Raw genomic sequence first — 16140 nt, forward strand, 5'->3', positions numbered from 1 at the left:
GCCAGATAAATTTCCTGCCCTGATCCTGTAGCCATTCTCTTCCTTAATCAAGCTTTGTTTCCACTAGTACTGTGTAACACATGTGTAACAATGTATTGTTGAAGGCTTTCATGGCCAGAATCACTGGGTTGTTGTAGGTTTATTCGGGCTATATGGCCATGTTCTAGAGGAGAAACAATCAGGCACATCTAATCACTTCTCAACAAAAGATTGCCTCAGGCACTGCCGGGCCATCAAACGCTAATCAAGTTGGTCAGTTGAAACATTCACACCTAGCTCCAACAGACAAGAGTTCTTTGCCCTACCCTGGTCATTCCACAGATATATAAACCCACTTTCCTAGTTCCAATAGACCTCACTACCTCTGAGGATGCTTGCCATAGATGCAGGTGAAACGCCAGGAGAGAATGCCTCTAGAACATGGCCATATAGGCCGAAAAAATGTACAACAACCCACATGTGTAACACATTGTTTACACAGGCCCTTTCCTGCGATCCTTCCATCAAAACAAAGTCACTCCTGCCAACAGAAAAGCGAAGTTTCAGATCCCATGCTTCTTCCAGTTTACCACTAGTTAGTGCTGATCCTGTCTGATGATTCTGCCCATTTGCAATATTGTGCTTGCCTTGTGCCAGTGTACCTGCAGTGAGAAGGGGTTTGTGCCATTCCTGTGAGGTACAGCTGACCACCTTGGTGCTGATGCTGTTTTCAGAACTGTGAGACTAGCCTGGGAATGGTCTACCTCTATTTTATCGGTTCCTCACACAATATACAATTCCATTCTGCTCTCTCCCGTCCTCCTCTTGGCAGGTTGGGCTGGCAATTTCAAACTGGTTTGCATGTGTGATTTTTCAGCTGTGTGGGAAGCAGTAGGTGGTGGTGGTGGTGGTGGGGGTGTCCAGATAATCAAACGCGATGAGTGACATCTTGAAGAGGAGACAAGAGGAAGTGGATGTCAATCAAAATGAAGAATAGATTTATGTATGACGCTAATGGGTCTCTCGCGTTGGGGCATTGCTTGCTAATTGCATACTAGTCTAGACAAAGAATGGCCAGGGATGCTTTGTGGGTGGAGAAATGACTAAGACTCAGAATGGATGCCGGCTTGAGCATTTGCTGTATTCATTCCGTGCATTGCTGCCTTCTTCCCCAACCCAGGCTTTTTCTGATAGGTTGAATGGTCCATCTTTCATGCTGACAATGCCCTTCCACTTATCCTTAGTCCCCCAGAATCCTTTCCAATTAGCATGCTGTGGGTGCCAGGGCTTATTGGAAGGAAGGAAGGAAGGAAGGAAGGAAGGAAGGAAGGAAGGAAGGGGTAATGTCCTCATACAGCCAACCATATTTTCTTGGTAGGGTGTAACATGTCCCTCTCTGGTTTTCCAGAGCGGGATTTGACTGGGGACTCTATCAGTATGCTCAGTTGCTGTCTGTGTCCCCCTTTTCCCATTGCTGCTGCACCCTAGTTGGATCGCTGGGTCTCCAAGGTACCGTATAGCCTCTCCCACATATTCACCTGCCTGCTGGACTTGGCAGGAAATGTTTGCACTTGGTGACTAAATTCAGAGCACAGAAGGGCTTTTCTTTTTCTTGCTGGGTAGGGGCGGGAAGGGTCAGACGTCTTATTTCTTCCTCACCATTCCACTGCCATGGCAACCCTACCCATGTTTTCTTCCTCTGGCGTCCTCCAGTATTAGGTCCTACTTTGCTACTAAGGCAACTCAGCCATTGTGACCCGCATGGCTGACACAGAGACCACATTCTCAGCCATTTCATGTCTGTCTGTGTGTGGCTTCTGTGGCATTTGGCAATTCTGCTGCCATGGCACCCTGGACCATGTTTGACCTGCGCAGGGGCAGCTGCTGCCCCAAGAGAAACCGTACAAGAAAGGCAAGCTTCTCCCTGCTAAATTCTCAACCATATTTCTGTCTCCCTTCTTTCAGGACATAGGTTGAGGCACAGATTGGATATAGCCAATCTTGGAATCTGGGTAATCTGAAAGATGGAGTTCCTATAGATATCTGTGGAGGCATGACTCATACATCCTAAACCCATTGTGTGTATCAGCAGATACCTATCCTTTGGCTTCCTGGATGTAGGAGCCAGGTGTTATTACCACAAACATTTTCTCCTCCTCCTTGGAGGCTGTGCTGTGCAGTAGCTCCCCTGCTAAGTGGTGGTACTGGTGGCTGCCCCTTTGCTTCTTGTCCACCCTATGGCATTCTGGTACCTTCTTTGCATGTTGCAGCTCACACACCTGCTTGTAGCTCGGGGCTTTTGTATGTAATGGAAGATGAGGGATTACTTTGGCTTGGAGAAGGAAGGTTTTTAATCTTCACCTCCTCAGTTTGCTCGCCATAAGCATGGTGCACGGCTTGGATCTGTGGCATTTGGGCAAAGATTGGGGCCCACCAGCTATGAAGGAAGGGAGGAGAAAGGAAGGAAGGGGTGAGTGAATTATACATAATAATAATAATAATAATAATAATAATAATAACTTCATTTATAAACTGTCCTCTCTCCCTTAGGGGACTCAGAGTGGTTTACATGCAAAAAGGCAGACATTCAATGCTGTGGTCAACAAAAACACATATACCAACAATACAAAATAACATCAGTACTTGGGATTGGCAAGCACTTGTCACCAGAACTCATGATAAAAGCAGTACAGGGATGAGGGATATATAATAATATTCTAGAGACTGTTTGATGGCAGTCTCTATTAGTCCTAGACACTTGAAGGATGATGGGAGTTGCATTCCAATGACATCTGGAGGACTACCACATTTCTTTATGCCTGCTTGAGCAGAATCAGAATAGGAAGAATAGGAAGAATTGGGTCAATGGAAGGGTTGCACCCTCTTCTTCCATTAATCATCCTCCTAAATCAGAAACAACTTTTACCGTATACTCATGTATGAGTCAGTCTTATGTATAGACCGAAAGGAGGTTTTGGATGCTAAAATGATTGATTTTATATGACCTATGGATAATACGAGGGACCGTGGTGGCGCAGTGGGTTAAACCACTGAGCTGCGGAACTTGCAGATTGAAAGGCTGACAATTTGAATCCCTGGATGGGGTGATCTCCAGCTTCTGCCAATCTAGCACTTCAAAAACATGTGAATTTGAGTAGATCAATAGGTACCATTCCAGCAGGAAGATAATGGTGCTCCATGCAGTCATGCTAGCCGCATGACTTTGGAGGCATCTATGGACAATGCCGGCTCTTCCGCTTAGAAATGGAAATGAGCACCACCCCCAGGGTCCGACTTGACTAAACTTAACTTCAAGGGGAAACCTTTACCTTTACCTTTAAGGATAATACAAGGTAATTCAATTGAGAGGGTAAGCACCCAGGTATTTAAGAAGGTCAAAAGAGACACCATGAGAGAGAGAGAGCGTGAGAGTGTTGATGCTTCTTTTAGGTTCTTGCCTTTCACCACTCTATGCAGAGAAGGAGGCAATTCTTTTTTGGATAAGAGTTAGGGTACAATGTTCACATTGATATGTGGATAAGTCAGCCCAGGTTTTTTGGGTTAGCGTTTTGGACTAAATTTCTGGGTTTGCACGCTCGTATAAAGGGTATTTGAAATGCCTTTGTACCAGCTATTTAGTCTGGCCAGTTCCACATAATAATGAGACCAATGTGGGTTCACATGTTCGCTTATTAAAAGCAGAAGTGCAAGTGTCCTGAGTGCCAAGGTATGAGAAGACAGGAAGACTTTCTGTGCCAAGGATGGGAAACTCTGGATTTTCAGATGTTATTGAAATGCAAGTAAACACTTAACCTTCCACAATAAATTTAAGACCTGTTTGTTTCAGCAGGCCTTTGTGGCCTGACTACTTTGAGGGAGGGGGATTTCAGAATGTACTGTTTATTTGTTATGTTCAATGGAGATGCCTTACATTCTGTTGATCATTTAATTATATTTTGAAGTTTTCTATCTATATCTATTTAACTTCTGTGAACTACCCAGGATAAGGCTATTGAATGAAAGAAATTCTCACTAGGGCTTCTCAAAAACATCTGGACAGAGTTCCCCTCTCCAACTCCAATTCCAGGACATCCTTCCCCTATCTAGTTTTCCATATACATTAAATCACAACCCCCATCACTTATTGTCAGTGTGGCTGGCACTAATTGCAGTACAACATGTGTGGAGGGCACTGGTTGGTTATAGTTGCTCTAAAGATCCAAACTTTGGTCTTCCAGATGTTTTGGACTTCAGCTCACATTATTCCTGACTGTTGGTCAAACCGACTGGGGCTTTTGGAAGTTGAAATCCAAAATAACTGGAGTCTCATAGTTTGGGAACCATTGCTCTAAGGCAGTGGTGTCAAACTTGTAGTTCTCCAAGTGTTTGGGATGCCAACTCCCAGAAGCCCTAGCCAACTTGTCCACTGGTAAGGAATTCTAGAGCTGAAGTCCAAAACATCTGGAGGGCCACAAGTTTGGAACCACCGCTCTAAAGCATTGGTTCTCAACCTCTGGTTTTCCAGGTGTTTTGGATTTCAACTCCCATCTGTCAGTGGAAGTTTCTTGGAATATAAGCACAAATCACTTCTAACTCTGCTCTTTCAGGTGTTTTTGGACTTCGGCTCCTGGAAATCCCAGCCATCTTAACAGCTGTTAGGAATTGTGGGAACTGAAGTCCAAAACATCTGGAGGAACACAGTTTGAGAAACTCTGAGCCAGAGGCTCAATGGCTGACGGTTCCTACTATAAAGCATGAAATTTCTGGGTTAGGAAGAGCAGAAGTGGTATTTGGTGTTTTTAGGACTGTAGGAAAAGGCAAAATGCCACTGAGTTTGGTGATGAGTCTTTTCGCAAAGAGCAGTGGTTCTCAATCTGTGGGTCCCCAGATGTTTTGGCCTTCAGCTCCCAGAAATCCTAACTGCTGGTAAACTGGCTGGGATTTCTGGGAGTTGTAGGCCAAAACATCTGGGGACCCACAGGTTGAGAACCAAGGGCAAGTGTATTAGATCTGGGGGCAGAAAGCCCTGAACCTCCTTTCTTTACCCATCTTCTCTCGTTTCTCTTTCCTACCCACCGGGGTCTCAGCTGGTTCGTGACAATGCAGATTTGCGTTGTGAGCTTCCTAAACTGGAGAAACGTCTTCGGGCTACGGCTGAGAGAGTTAAGGCCCTGGAGGGTGCACTGAAGGAAGCTAAGGAGGGTGCGATGAAAGACAAGCGTCGCTACCAGCAAGAGGTTGATCGCATCAAGGAGGCAGTGCGCTACAAGAACACCATGAAGCGCAACCACTCTGCACAGATCGGTGAGCAAGCAGGTTGAAAGCGGGTACCACTACTCGCATGGGGACTAGACCAGCAGTACAATACTAGGCTTTTTGGCTTGGAAGGAATCTGCCTGTATGCTCAATAGGGCTTACTTTATAATATAAGTTTATATTATATGTTCAATGGAGCTCCCTTTATAATGGAATATAAGTGAGGGAACTTTTGGACTCCAGCTCTCAGAAGTTCTAACCAGCTTGGTCAGTGATGAGTGATTATGGATAATATCATGCATAATATTTATAGGCCAAAGGTTGTCCAGGTTCCTCAATTAATATGTCTAGGACTGCAGCCTGAGCCAATTCCATCTCTCCTCGCCACCCCTTTCTTTGTGTGGTAAGTGTTCTAAGGAGGCTAAATTATATTTTTTCTATTATTTGTATCCATTTACATTTGGAAGTGTTGTACTCTGTAGATATAAGTGAGCTTTCAGACAAGGAACTGTGTTTAAAAGCAAATGTATAACTACAAAGTACTATTAAGAACAGGCACTGTGTTCTCCATCTTTTAAATGAATGCTGTGTGAAGACAAGCTAAATTCTGTAAGTCCAAAGTGTTTATTAATTCATAATAAAAGGGGAGGGGGGGGAGAGACACACTTCAAAGGGCTAGCTATATAAAAATAATTTATAGACCCAATACAGGAATCATTCTGTAAAGGCATAGTCCCAATCTGTGAAAAAAGATTAAGTAAACTAGACACCCATCAAAATAGACACATGTAGTCAGATAAATAAATCAAATTGTATTCATCGCACTGGAAAACAGCTATTTTGTTTCCTTTACAGTTTTTTGTGTGCCAAATAGATTTTTTTTTATGCCGATCGCATAAATAACTTAATTGTCACATCATGTAAGATTTATGAGAAACAGCCAATTTTATTTTACAATTATTGCAAAAATTTGATACATTTTCTTGCTTGACAGTAACTTGCATGATTTTTTTTAGATAGACCATACCTTTGACAGCCATAACCAACATTATGTAACATGTAACAGAAACCTGCTCGGGCATGCCAGAGGCATGGACACTAGAGGATGAGGAAGTAGGCGATTATGGCAATCAGATGCAAATAGAAGCTGATGCTGATCCTGACTTTGTGCCATCAAGAACCAGCGATCCTCATTTAATATCTCAGGCAGAGCTGAACAATCTGATCAGAGATTTGAGTTTATCGAAGTCAAGCAGAGCTGCTTGGATCAAGGCTGCAAGGATGGAATCTTTTGTCATCCAGTACGAAAATCTCAAAATTTCTCCACTGTGATGATGATTTGACATTTTAGACAAACTGACAGTCCTACCTTTTGTTGTGACGTCAGCAGATTGTTTTGAACTCTCAGATGCAACCACAACCCAAAAGAACAATGATTGTTTACTTTATTGACTTATCAGTCTTAAATTTGAAGGCTGTTTTGCAAAGGCAATATCTACCCTTCTAAACCTATTGAACTTATTGATTCTTGTGAAAGAATCATATGACAACATGCGACTTCTGCAGAACTGTCCTTGATACTCGAACGAAATTTGTGTGGTGATCTTAAGATAGTTGCAGTTCTACTGGATCTGCAGCTTGGTTACACAAAGTATTGCTATTACCTTTGTGAGTTGGACAGTTGAACATGAGATTTGTATCATTCAGAAAATAATAATAATAATAATAATAATAATAATAATAATAAACAACTTTATTTCCAACCCGCCACCATGTCCCTATTGGGGTCTCGGGGCAGCTTACATGAGGCCAAGCCCAAACACAGATTACAGCAGAATAAAACTGAAAAGGCAAACCGAAAACACAGACAATGAACAATAACATCATAATTACATAAAACATGTGAACGCATAATGATACACAATCACAATAAACACATCACAGTGGCAAGAAAAGGCTGGCCTCTCCGCAATAAATTAGTTCCAGGGCAGAAGAATGTCGCACATGACCCATTGGTTGATCCAAAAAAGATATGTCTTCCACCTTTACACATCAAACTTGTGCTAATGAAAAACTCAATGTAATGAACAAGCAAAGTGAAACCTTAATCTATTTTAACCCTAATGAGATCATTACTGTCATAGTGTATGTCACTACAGACATATAGTTTGCCAGAAAAAGTAGATACATCCTAAGCATTGTTAGATGTCTATGATATGATAAAGACATGTATTTATCATGTCAGGAGTAAACCAAGGGTACATTTGTGGTGTATTTGAGAAAACACAAAGTCTAAAAACTTGGCATTCTATTAAATGTCCTTTGACCAGTAGCTGACCACTTGGAGTGTCTTTGGTGTTGCATGTGGCAGGGTTCAGGCTGCATTGTAATAGGTGGTTTGTGGTTTGCTCTTCTCCACATTCATATGTCGTGGAGATAAAGACATGATAAATACATAGTTGTGTTCAGCATGTTAAAATCTACTTGATACACCCAAAACTGTGGAGGAAACAAAACATTTCCAAAATTTGTTGACTGGTAAATACCCACAATCGGCTGCCCTTATACCACCTTCCTTATCCTCAAAGATATTGTCAGTATTCTTGGACAAAATTTAGAAACTCAGAGATAGAGAAGAAACAGGACTAAATTCCATTCCATTGTATTGCCCTACGATATTAAAAAAATCCAGTGAAGTTACAGTCTTGTCCTTCTCTCTCTCTTACCTATTCTTCCCTGCATCTGTGCGCAGGGGGAGAGGGGGACAAACACATATTATTTGATGTTCCCTTCACTAGCCAAGTGTTTTTAATCTCAGTTCTCTGGAAAGTGAAACCTTCCTTGATAGGGTGTTCACCCAACAGAAGTTTCTCTGGATAAATCAATGAGCTTATTTTGAGAAGGCTGTTTGGTGTGTGCAAATGTGATTTTTATGCCTGCTTCCTGTGTGCATTTTAGATTTGCATGTTGGCTGCCACAGGAACTTTTGGCTACATCCAGAACTGTATCCCTCTGATGTTCTCAACTGTTATTCCCCTAATTTCTCACCACTTGCCATGCAGCCTGTGGCATATGGGAGCTGAAGTTCAAAACATTGCAGGCTCTTGTCCTACGTAGAATCTTAAACAATTTAGAATGAATATATCAATAGATGTGTTATATTACATGTGTGAATTGCATCCCTTTGCAGCCAAGCCAGTGCGGCCAGGACACTACCCAGCTTCATCCCCCACCAACCCCTATGGTGTCCGCAACTCTGACTGCATCAGCTACACCAACAGCCTCTTCCAGAACTATCAGAACGTCTACCTGCAAAATTCTGGCAGCACTGTGCCCGACAGGTAGTGAGTGTCCTTCGCCAACCATTACAGTCAGAAACATGGTGTGAAGATGTTGTCTCCTGAAGCCATTCTGTGAATTAATCAAGGCCTTCTTGGGTTGGCTTAGTTCGGTCTAAGGATCTTTTGTATATGCTCATGTATCAACCAAACTTATGTTGAGGGCAGGATTTGGGGCAAAAAAAGTGGTTTTGATGTTGTAAATCAAAGAGAAAAGATAGTACCAATGCCACTATGAGGGCTAGACTCCCCTAGTTGCCATTTCCCACCCAGGAATTTTAAAAGGCCAGAACAGCACCACAACATAGAAAGTATAGAGAGTCAGGTTCCTTCTACACTGTTCTTATATCCCAGGATCTGATCCCAGATTATCTGATTTGAATTGGATTATGAGTCCCTACTGCCATGTAATATGTGATATGGAGATAATCTGGAATTAGATTCTGAGATATAGGACAACATAGAAAGGGCCTTATTGTTTCTTTTCGGTTCTCCCAAGACAGACTAAGTTCTTGCCTTTTGCCAGACCACTCAGATAAGGGGATGTTGGTTTTTTAAAAAAGAGTTAAGGTACAGTATTAACGTTGACCCATGGATAAATTGGCTCAGATCTTTTGGGTTGATTTGTTGATTGAACTTTCTAAAATCATGTTTGAGTATACAGAGTATACTGGGTTGCTGTGAGTTTTCCGGGCTGTGTGGCCATGTTCCAGAAGCATGTTCTCCTGATGTTTCAGCCACATCTATGGCAGGCATCCTCAGATATTGTACTTTGAGAAAAGAGACAAGAAATTGAGGAATTCCTCCCATGAAGATTATTGAGCTCAACTGTCCATTTCCCACATTAGTCAATTCACCAGTAGCACCAACACACAAGGTCTGACCAAGCAGTGAGGCTTTTCTATAGAACTAGACTCTGGAATTTTGAAACAACTTTTATGAATTGGAAACTGTAAAGTTAGCTTCATATCACTGTGTACAGAAGCAAATTATATTCCCTGACAGGTGTTTGTGGGTGTTTTAAAAAAAATGTAAATGAGCATACAAGACCTACTTTCGAGAAAGGTTTCTTAAGATATTTTCAGGTTATGATCTGGGGAGGTGAAATCTTTGCAAGTTTATTGCAGCATGCATTGATCCAATTAGGAAGATACATTTTGTCTTCATTAGGACATAAAGGCATGGCTGCTGTAATCGCCCTTCATTCAGAAGTATAAGACTCTGGAAGGAGAATCAGGGACAGATTTGGCAATTTTGGGAACCGGATAGTTTTATTAATACTGATTTTTTTTAAAGGGATGTGTTCTTGTACCCCATGAGCTTTCTCTTTTCCAAGCTATAGGCCATCCTTAGGAATCTTGTGATGCCTCACATGATGAGCACATTTTATTGTATGCATTTTTTCTTGCACTCACTCTTTTCCTTCTGTGGCACACAAGTTTTTTTCTCTCCAATCTACATGTGAAACGTTCAGCTTGGTAGTCCTGCCATCAGCTCCAGCAGTTGAAAGAGATTTCGCTCTCCCCAACTGCCTGTCCTGTAGGCTCCTCATTCAAGCAAAGTGAACCCATGTTGGTATATTTGAGCCTGTGACATCCTTCTAGTACACTCAGAAGGTAGAGACCCACAAGCCAGCATTAATCCTCATATGTCATTTCTCTCTTTTCTGCCTATCCAGCTTTACCAATGCCTCATCCAGCAGTGGGAGCAGCTCCTCCAGTGCCCCGCTGGCCTCCTATCGGAAGCTCAATATGGATAACGGTAAGGATTGAGACATATACAGCCAGGATGAGGAATCTGTGAGCCTCCAGGTATTGTTGAATCTCTACTCTTAGGAAGCATGACTGATCTTGTCTGAATGGGCCTGATAAGGATGGGTGTCCAACAGCAACCAGAAGCTAACTGATGCATTACAAAATGAGCAATAACATGGGTTGGATATATAGGGTTCAACGTGCATAATTTGGCGGTGGCAATCACCCCCTCTCTAAAACCTAATGCTGCTGTTTTGATGTCTCCTGTTTTTTGCCTGGATTGATGCATAGGAAATGCCACAGACATCAATGATAACAGGTAAGAACCCAGAGAAAAGGGGGCTCTTCAGAGGGAGACATAAACTAAAATAGTTCCCCCGGCCATGCAGGGTCATTGGATCCTGAGAGGGACTGGCTCTCACCTTTCGGTCACAGAGATGGAAAAACAAACATTTAAAGCAAGATGGGAAAGTCTCAGCTGCCAGGTATTTAACTTTCCCTCTCCTGTAGAAGTGACCTGCCCTGCGGTGTTGAAGCTGACGATCAAGCCAAGCTCTTCCCTCTTCACCAGGAAACTGCAGCCAGCTAATAGCAACAGCGTCACCACTTGCCCAAGGGGCTGCAATACACCATCAGGTACATCCTCTCCTCTATTCTTGACCTGAGTTAGCCACCCACCTTGAGACTTTATCACAGTCTCTGCCAGGAACGTACTGGACTTCTCTTTCATTTCTCTCTTTCTCTCTCTTTTTCACAAGACTTATTAGATACCCTTCTATTTAAGAATGTTTTAATTCACATTTCAATGTATCCACGTCTATCAAAGCTGCATGGAATCACAGAGAGGGTGTGAATGTATTGTGTGATAAAGAAGACCCATGAATGGAGTGGAGTGTGTGTGTTTCTTCAAACTTCCCTTCTCTGCTCAGTCTAACAACTGTCCTGTGTATCACTTTCACATAATAATAATAATAATAATAATAATAATAATATGCTTTATTTATATTCTGCTCTACTTCCCCGAGGGGACTCAGAGTGGATTACAGAACACATATATGGCAAACATTCAATGCCGTTATACAATTAACAAGGACAATACATAAACAGAGGCAAAAGCTTTTCCCATCTTTTCCCCTTTCCGGCTTCTGGAGGCTGTGCTAGACTCTAGCCACAGGAGGGTGCTATTGTGCCATCTTCCATGCTGAGGAGCATTGTCATCCTTAGACGTCCTCCGAGTGAATCGCCAACATGTCCTTATGGACACCTTTTATTGCCTCCCCACTTAAAGCGGTACCTATTTATCTACTCACATTTCTGTACAAGGTGCAACAATTCAGTGTCCTTTGAGGATCTTAGCTTTCATTTTTGGTAGAAGTGAAGCCTGTTGGCTACACAGAGCCCTCAACCCTATTATGATATAGGCCCCTGCAGCATCTATTAAATGTCCCGACTTCCCCACTGACATTTGTGGTCACTTTCTCACTTTCAACCCACCTGTGAAACAGGATGATTTTGCTTCCAGCACTGACTCCCAAGCCTCTGACAAAAAAAAAATTGGCAGGAAAAATTACTTCTGGTTTTGATTTGGTTCTCGAATTGTGATGCAGCTCATGCTTTCTTTTTTGGGAGGGTGTATATGTTAATGTTTCTTGGCCCCATTAAAATTGCCCACCCCTGATCCTAAGGCCCTTCCACATAGCCATATATCTCACAATGCCAAGGCAGATAATCCACATTTGCTTTCAATTGGGTTATCTGAGTCCATACTGTCATATAATCCAGTTCAATGTGAACTTTATACAACTGTGTGGAAGGAGCTCTAGACAACATTTTACATAGAAACTCACTATCTGGGAAGGACAGGAAGATGCAAATAATTGTCTAGGCAAGAAGGTAGACATCTAGACATTTTGAACTAGCATGACCCTTGGTCATTGGCCATTTGGAGTTGATGGGAGTGGTATGCTAAAATATCTCGAGGGCAACAGGTCCCTCACCTCCAGACTAAGTGAACATTTGGATCTGATCAAATAATCTGAATATCATAATCTTAAGAAATACTATCAGATGGAAGGTCATTGCAGATACATGGATCAGGATTCAGCTCTGTCTCCAAAACAACAGACTAGGAGCCTGGCTTCTTTGAGGTCATTCCTACTTTCTCTCTTCACCCTCCCTTTCTTCTCTTTTTTCTCTTCTTAGTTTCTAATTGGGACGGAAGCCTCAACTCTGCATGCTGCAGCCTGGCTTTCCATGACTTCTGCTACAAATGGGCCCTGTTTGTGTGTCCTGCTCTCTCCGTGTCCTGTATATTTATCCAGCTGCTGCTTCACTCTCTCACTGTTTCTCTGTCTTACTCACTTAATGGTATACTCACTTATTTCCTTGGGCTCCCTGCTCCTTAGTCCAGGAGGCAATTGCCTCTTCCTCCCTTTTCCTGCCTCAGTTGCCTTAAGGGACTGGTTGCCATTGATGAATGGAGATGCAGAAGCACCCTCCTGAGGGCATAGATTCCTGCCTAAGAGGAGGGATTCAAAGCATCTCCCTTGTATCACATTGACCCTAGCCTAATAGACCACCCCTATTCTTACCACTGTCAGCTGAACCTCAACTATGCCCTATGGGAATTAGGCACTTCCAGGTTACTGGCTAGGTAGGCATGTAGGAATTGCTTGCCTATTATGAGCTGACTCTGCAAAAATCTGTGGAGTATCCCTTACTTAGCCCTTGTCTTTACAAAATGTTCCAAGGGCATAAAACATGGGAAACCAGCTCCACATTATTGAGTCTGCCATGGTGCTTGAGTCTCAACTGTCTTTGGATATGAATATATCCCAGGTATACTTAACATGTTGAAGTTCACTGTGATGGTTCCGCAATGGCAAAGAAACCTATCTGAATATGCAGAAGTTACTTTCTGCTTGCTTGCTTTCAAAACTTGCTTTCAAAACTCCTCCAGCTGGCATGATGGTGTTGGTGGCTCCTGTACTTTGTGGAGCTGGCCAACTATTAGCCATCAGTGGAAACAACACAGGGGATAACAGAGTAATGGGGGCCATGCAGGTATACAGGAGCTATCCCAACATAGGGGTAGTGATGTGGCTCTTTATATGGGAGCATAACTAGGCACAAGGAACACATCAATAGTTTTATTTTAGTCTGTGAAGATGGAGACAAGGTAGTTTGGGCTGGAGGAGGAAGATGAGAGTTTACAAAGCAACGTGGTTGCCAGTTCCCCAACACTGTCCTGATCAACTGCAGCCATGGCACAAGGGGAGGCTAGGGTCAAACGATACTGCAAAGTGAGACAAGAAAAAAATTGAGGCTGCTATCATATTTTCAGTTGTTCCTTTTTTTTTTGTGTCTCTTGGTAGCTGGCTCAGTGGCCTTTAGTCCGTGTTTCCATATTTGCCCTTTAAGGGAACAGTGAGTCCACTGCACATCTTGATTAATGTCACGACTTCTGAATCACACAGAGCAGACCGGGTTGTGGGAGAATGGGGAATGGCTGGCCTCAGTGGGGCAGGAGGAGGCTGCAGGACTGCTTGATGCCAGACCCCTTCCTTCATCGCAGCAGCCCTGTTCAGCCTCCTTGCAGGAACTGCAGGCGCCCCGTCATCTTACCTCTCTCTGCTCAGATCACACCAAACGTTGCATGTCAAAATATTTAAAAATTTATTTAAAAAAACAAATCAATAAACAAATATGTTAAAAAAACATTTTTGTCTGTAGTTGTTTTGTCAATTCAAAATCACGCAGGAGGAACAAGGGGGAAAAGTATGTAAAGATATTAATTCAGTGCATGGTATAAAGTATTAACATTTCAAACGAAACAAGATACATGGAAATTAGAACGTCAGCTTCGGCTGAACCTCATGTAGATTATTGTAGGAACGTTTGAGTGTTTAAGGTTAACCAAACTCTTCTTTTGCATGATAAAAGAAAGGGGGCTCATCCGGGATAGAACAAGGATTTAAGCCAAGGGTCCTCAAACTACGGCCCTCCAAGGTCAGTTACCCGGCCCTCGCTCAGGGTCAACGTAAGTCTGAAACTACTTGAAAGCACACAACAACAACAACACCAACAACAATCCTATCTCATCAGCCAAAAGCAGGCCCACACTTCCCAATGAAATACTAATAAGTTTATATTTGTTAAAAGTGTTCTTCATTTTAATTATAGTATTGTTCTAAAGTGTTTTTTGCACTACAAATAAGATATGAACAGTGTGCATAGGAATTCATTCATTTTTTTCAAATTATAATCCAGCCCTCCAACAGTTTGAGGGACTATGACCTGGCCCTCTGTTTAAAAGGTTTGTGGACCCCTGATTTAAGCATTCAAAGAATATGAGGCATGACACTGAGTAAGCAATGTTTGGAAGGCCTGATGTGAATGCTTTCCATACACTAATAATAATTATAATACCAGTACAGGTGGTTCCAGTGGTCACTGGCACACTGGGTGCTGTGCCCTAAGATCTCAGCCGACATTTGGAAACAATAAACACTGACAAAATTACGATCTGTCAACTGTAAAAGGCCACCTTACTTGGATCTGCGCGCATCATTCGAAAATACATCGCACAGTCCTAGACGCTTGGGAAATGTTCAACTTGTGATTTTGTGATACAAAATCCAGCATATAGATCTCGTTTGCTGTGACATACTGTGCATTTGTGTCAGTAAAATAATAATAATAATAATAATAGGAGCCCCCAGTGGCACAGTGGGTAAAACCCCTGTGCCGGCAGGACTGAAGACCAACAGGTTGCAGGTTCAAATCCGGGGAGAGGTGGATGAGCTCCCTCTATGAGGACATGAGAGAAGCCTCCCACAAGGATGATAAAAACATCAAATCATCTGGGCGTCCCCTGGGCAATGTGCTTGCAGACGGCCAATTCTCTCACACCAGAAGCGACTTGTAGTTTCTCAAGTCGCTCCTAACATGACAAATAATAATAATAATAATAATAATAATAATAATAATAATAATCTTTATTTATACCCCACCACCATCTCCCCAAAGGAGACTCGGGACAGCTAACATGAGGCCAAACCCGAAAATACAATACAACAAATAAAATACAAAGCAATGGAAAATTACATCACAATGAAATACATTAAGTAACAAGATAAAATAAATAGTGCAAAATAACATAATGAGAAAGAGAACATAATGGACAGGCCAAATGCACAAGATAAAATGATAAAACCTACAGGCTATTTTTACCTCTTGGCTACCAATAAGGTTCTGAAGGAATTGATGACCCACATCTTACAGTACTTTCTACAGCTGCAAAAAAAAAGCTCGTACGAGGAATTTCAGAAAGACTGACTGCTTACAATAGAGACATAAGTCTATGCTGTTGCATTTTTTCTAGTTCTTGGCAGTCCACTAATTAAAATAAACATTATATTATATTCATACACATATTAATTTGGAAAGTATGCAATAGAACTGAGCCCAATATTAAATGTTACATCTCTTTAAGATTTGTATGCATTATTGCCTTCACGACTGCTATGTGCTCCACAACTGTGTAGTTTATTGGTAAACAATAAGACAGAAGAGCTCTGGCACTCGCAGCTCCCATCAGTGCAACCAGTATTTTTTAAATTATTTTTTTGTCAAAAGGGTTTCCCAAAACAGAATAAAAATTACAAAAGAGAATTAGAATATGCATGGTGCAAGGTATTAACATTTCAAAAGAAAAAAGGTACACGGAAATTAGAATGTCAGCTTTGGCTGAACTAATGTCAACTGTTGTAAGAATGTTCAGGTGTTTAAGGTTTACTGAACTCTTGTTATGC

At 42.1% G+C, this 16140-nt stretch overlaps 1 protein-coding gene across 3 annotated transcripts in view; it reads left to right on the forward strand.

Moving 5' to 3' along the window:
- KIF5A (kinesin family member 5A) overlaps positions 1-13687 on the forward strand; it is an 81633-nt gene extending 67946 nt beyond the window's left edge. Inside the window, exons 24-30 of one of the 3 annotated variants that reach the window (XM_060762977.2) lie at positions 1468-1488; positions 5067-5283; positions 8426-8579; positions 10252-10334; positions 10619-10646; positions 10838-10963; positions 12530-13687. In XM_060762977.2, coding sequence (XP_060618960.2) covers positions 1468-1488; positions 5067-5283; positions 8426-8579; positions 10252-10334; positions 10619-10646; positions 10838-10916 — 582 coding nt within the window. In that variant the 3' untranslated portion in view covers positions 10917-10963; positions 12530-13687. The remainder of the gene's footprint in view (positions 1-1467; positions 1489-5066; positions 5284-8425; positions 8580-10251; positions 10335-10618; positions 10647-10837; positions 10964-12529) is intronic. The other 2 variants (XM_060762978.2, XM_060762979.2) reach the window with 2 other exon arrangements.
- Positions 13688-16140: the final 2453 nt, after the last annotated feature.

This window comes from Anolis sagrei, chromosome 2, assembly GCF_037176765.1.
Source record: "Anolis sagrei isolate rAnoSag1 chromosome 2, rAnoSag1.mat, whole genome shotgun sequence".
In the NCBI taxonomy this organism is placed as follows: Eukaryota; Metazoa; Chordata; class Lepidosauria; order Squamata; family Dactyloidae; genus Anolis; species Anolis sagrei.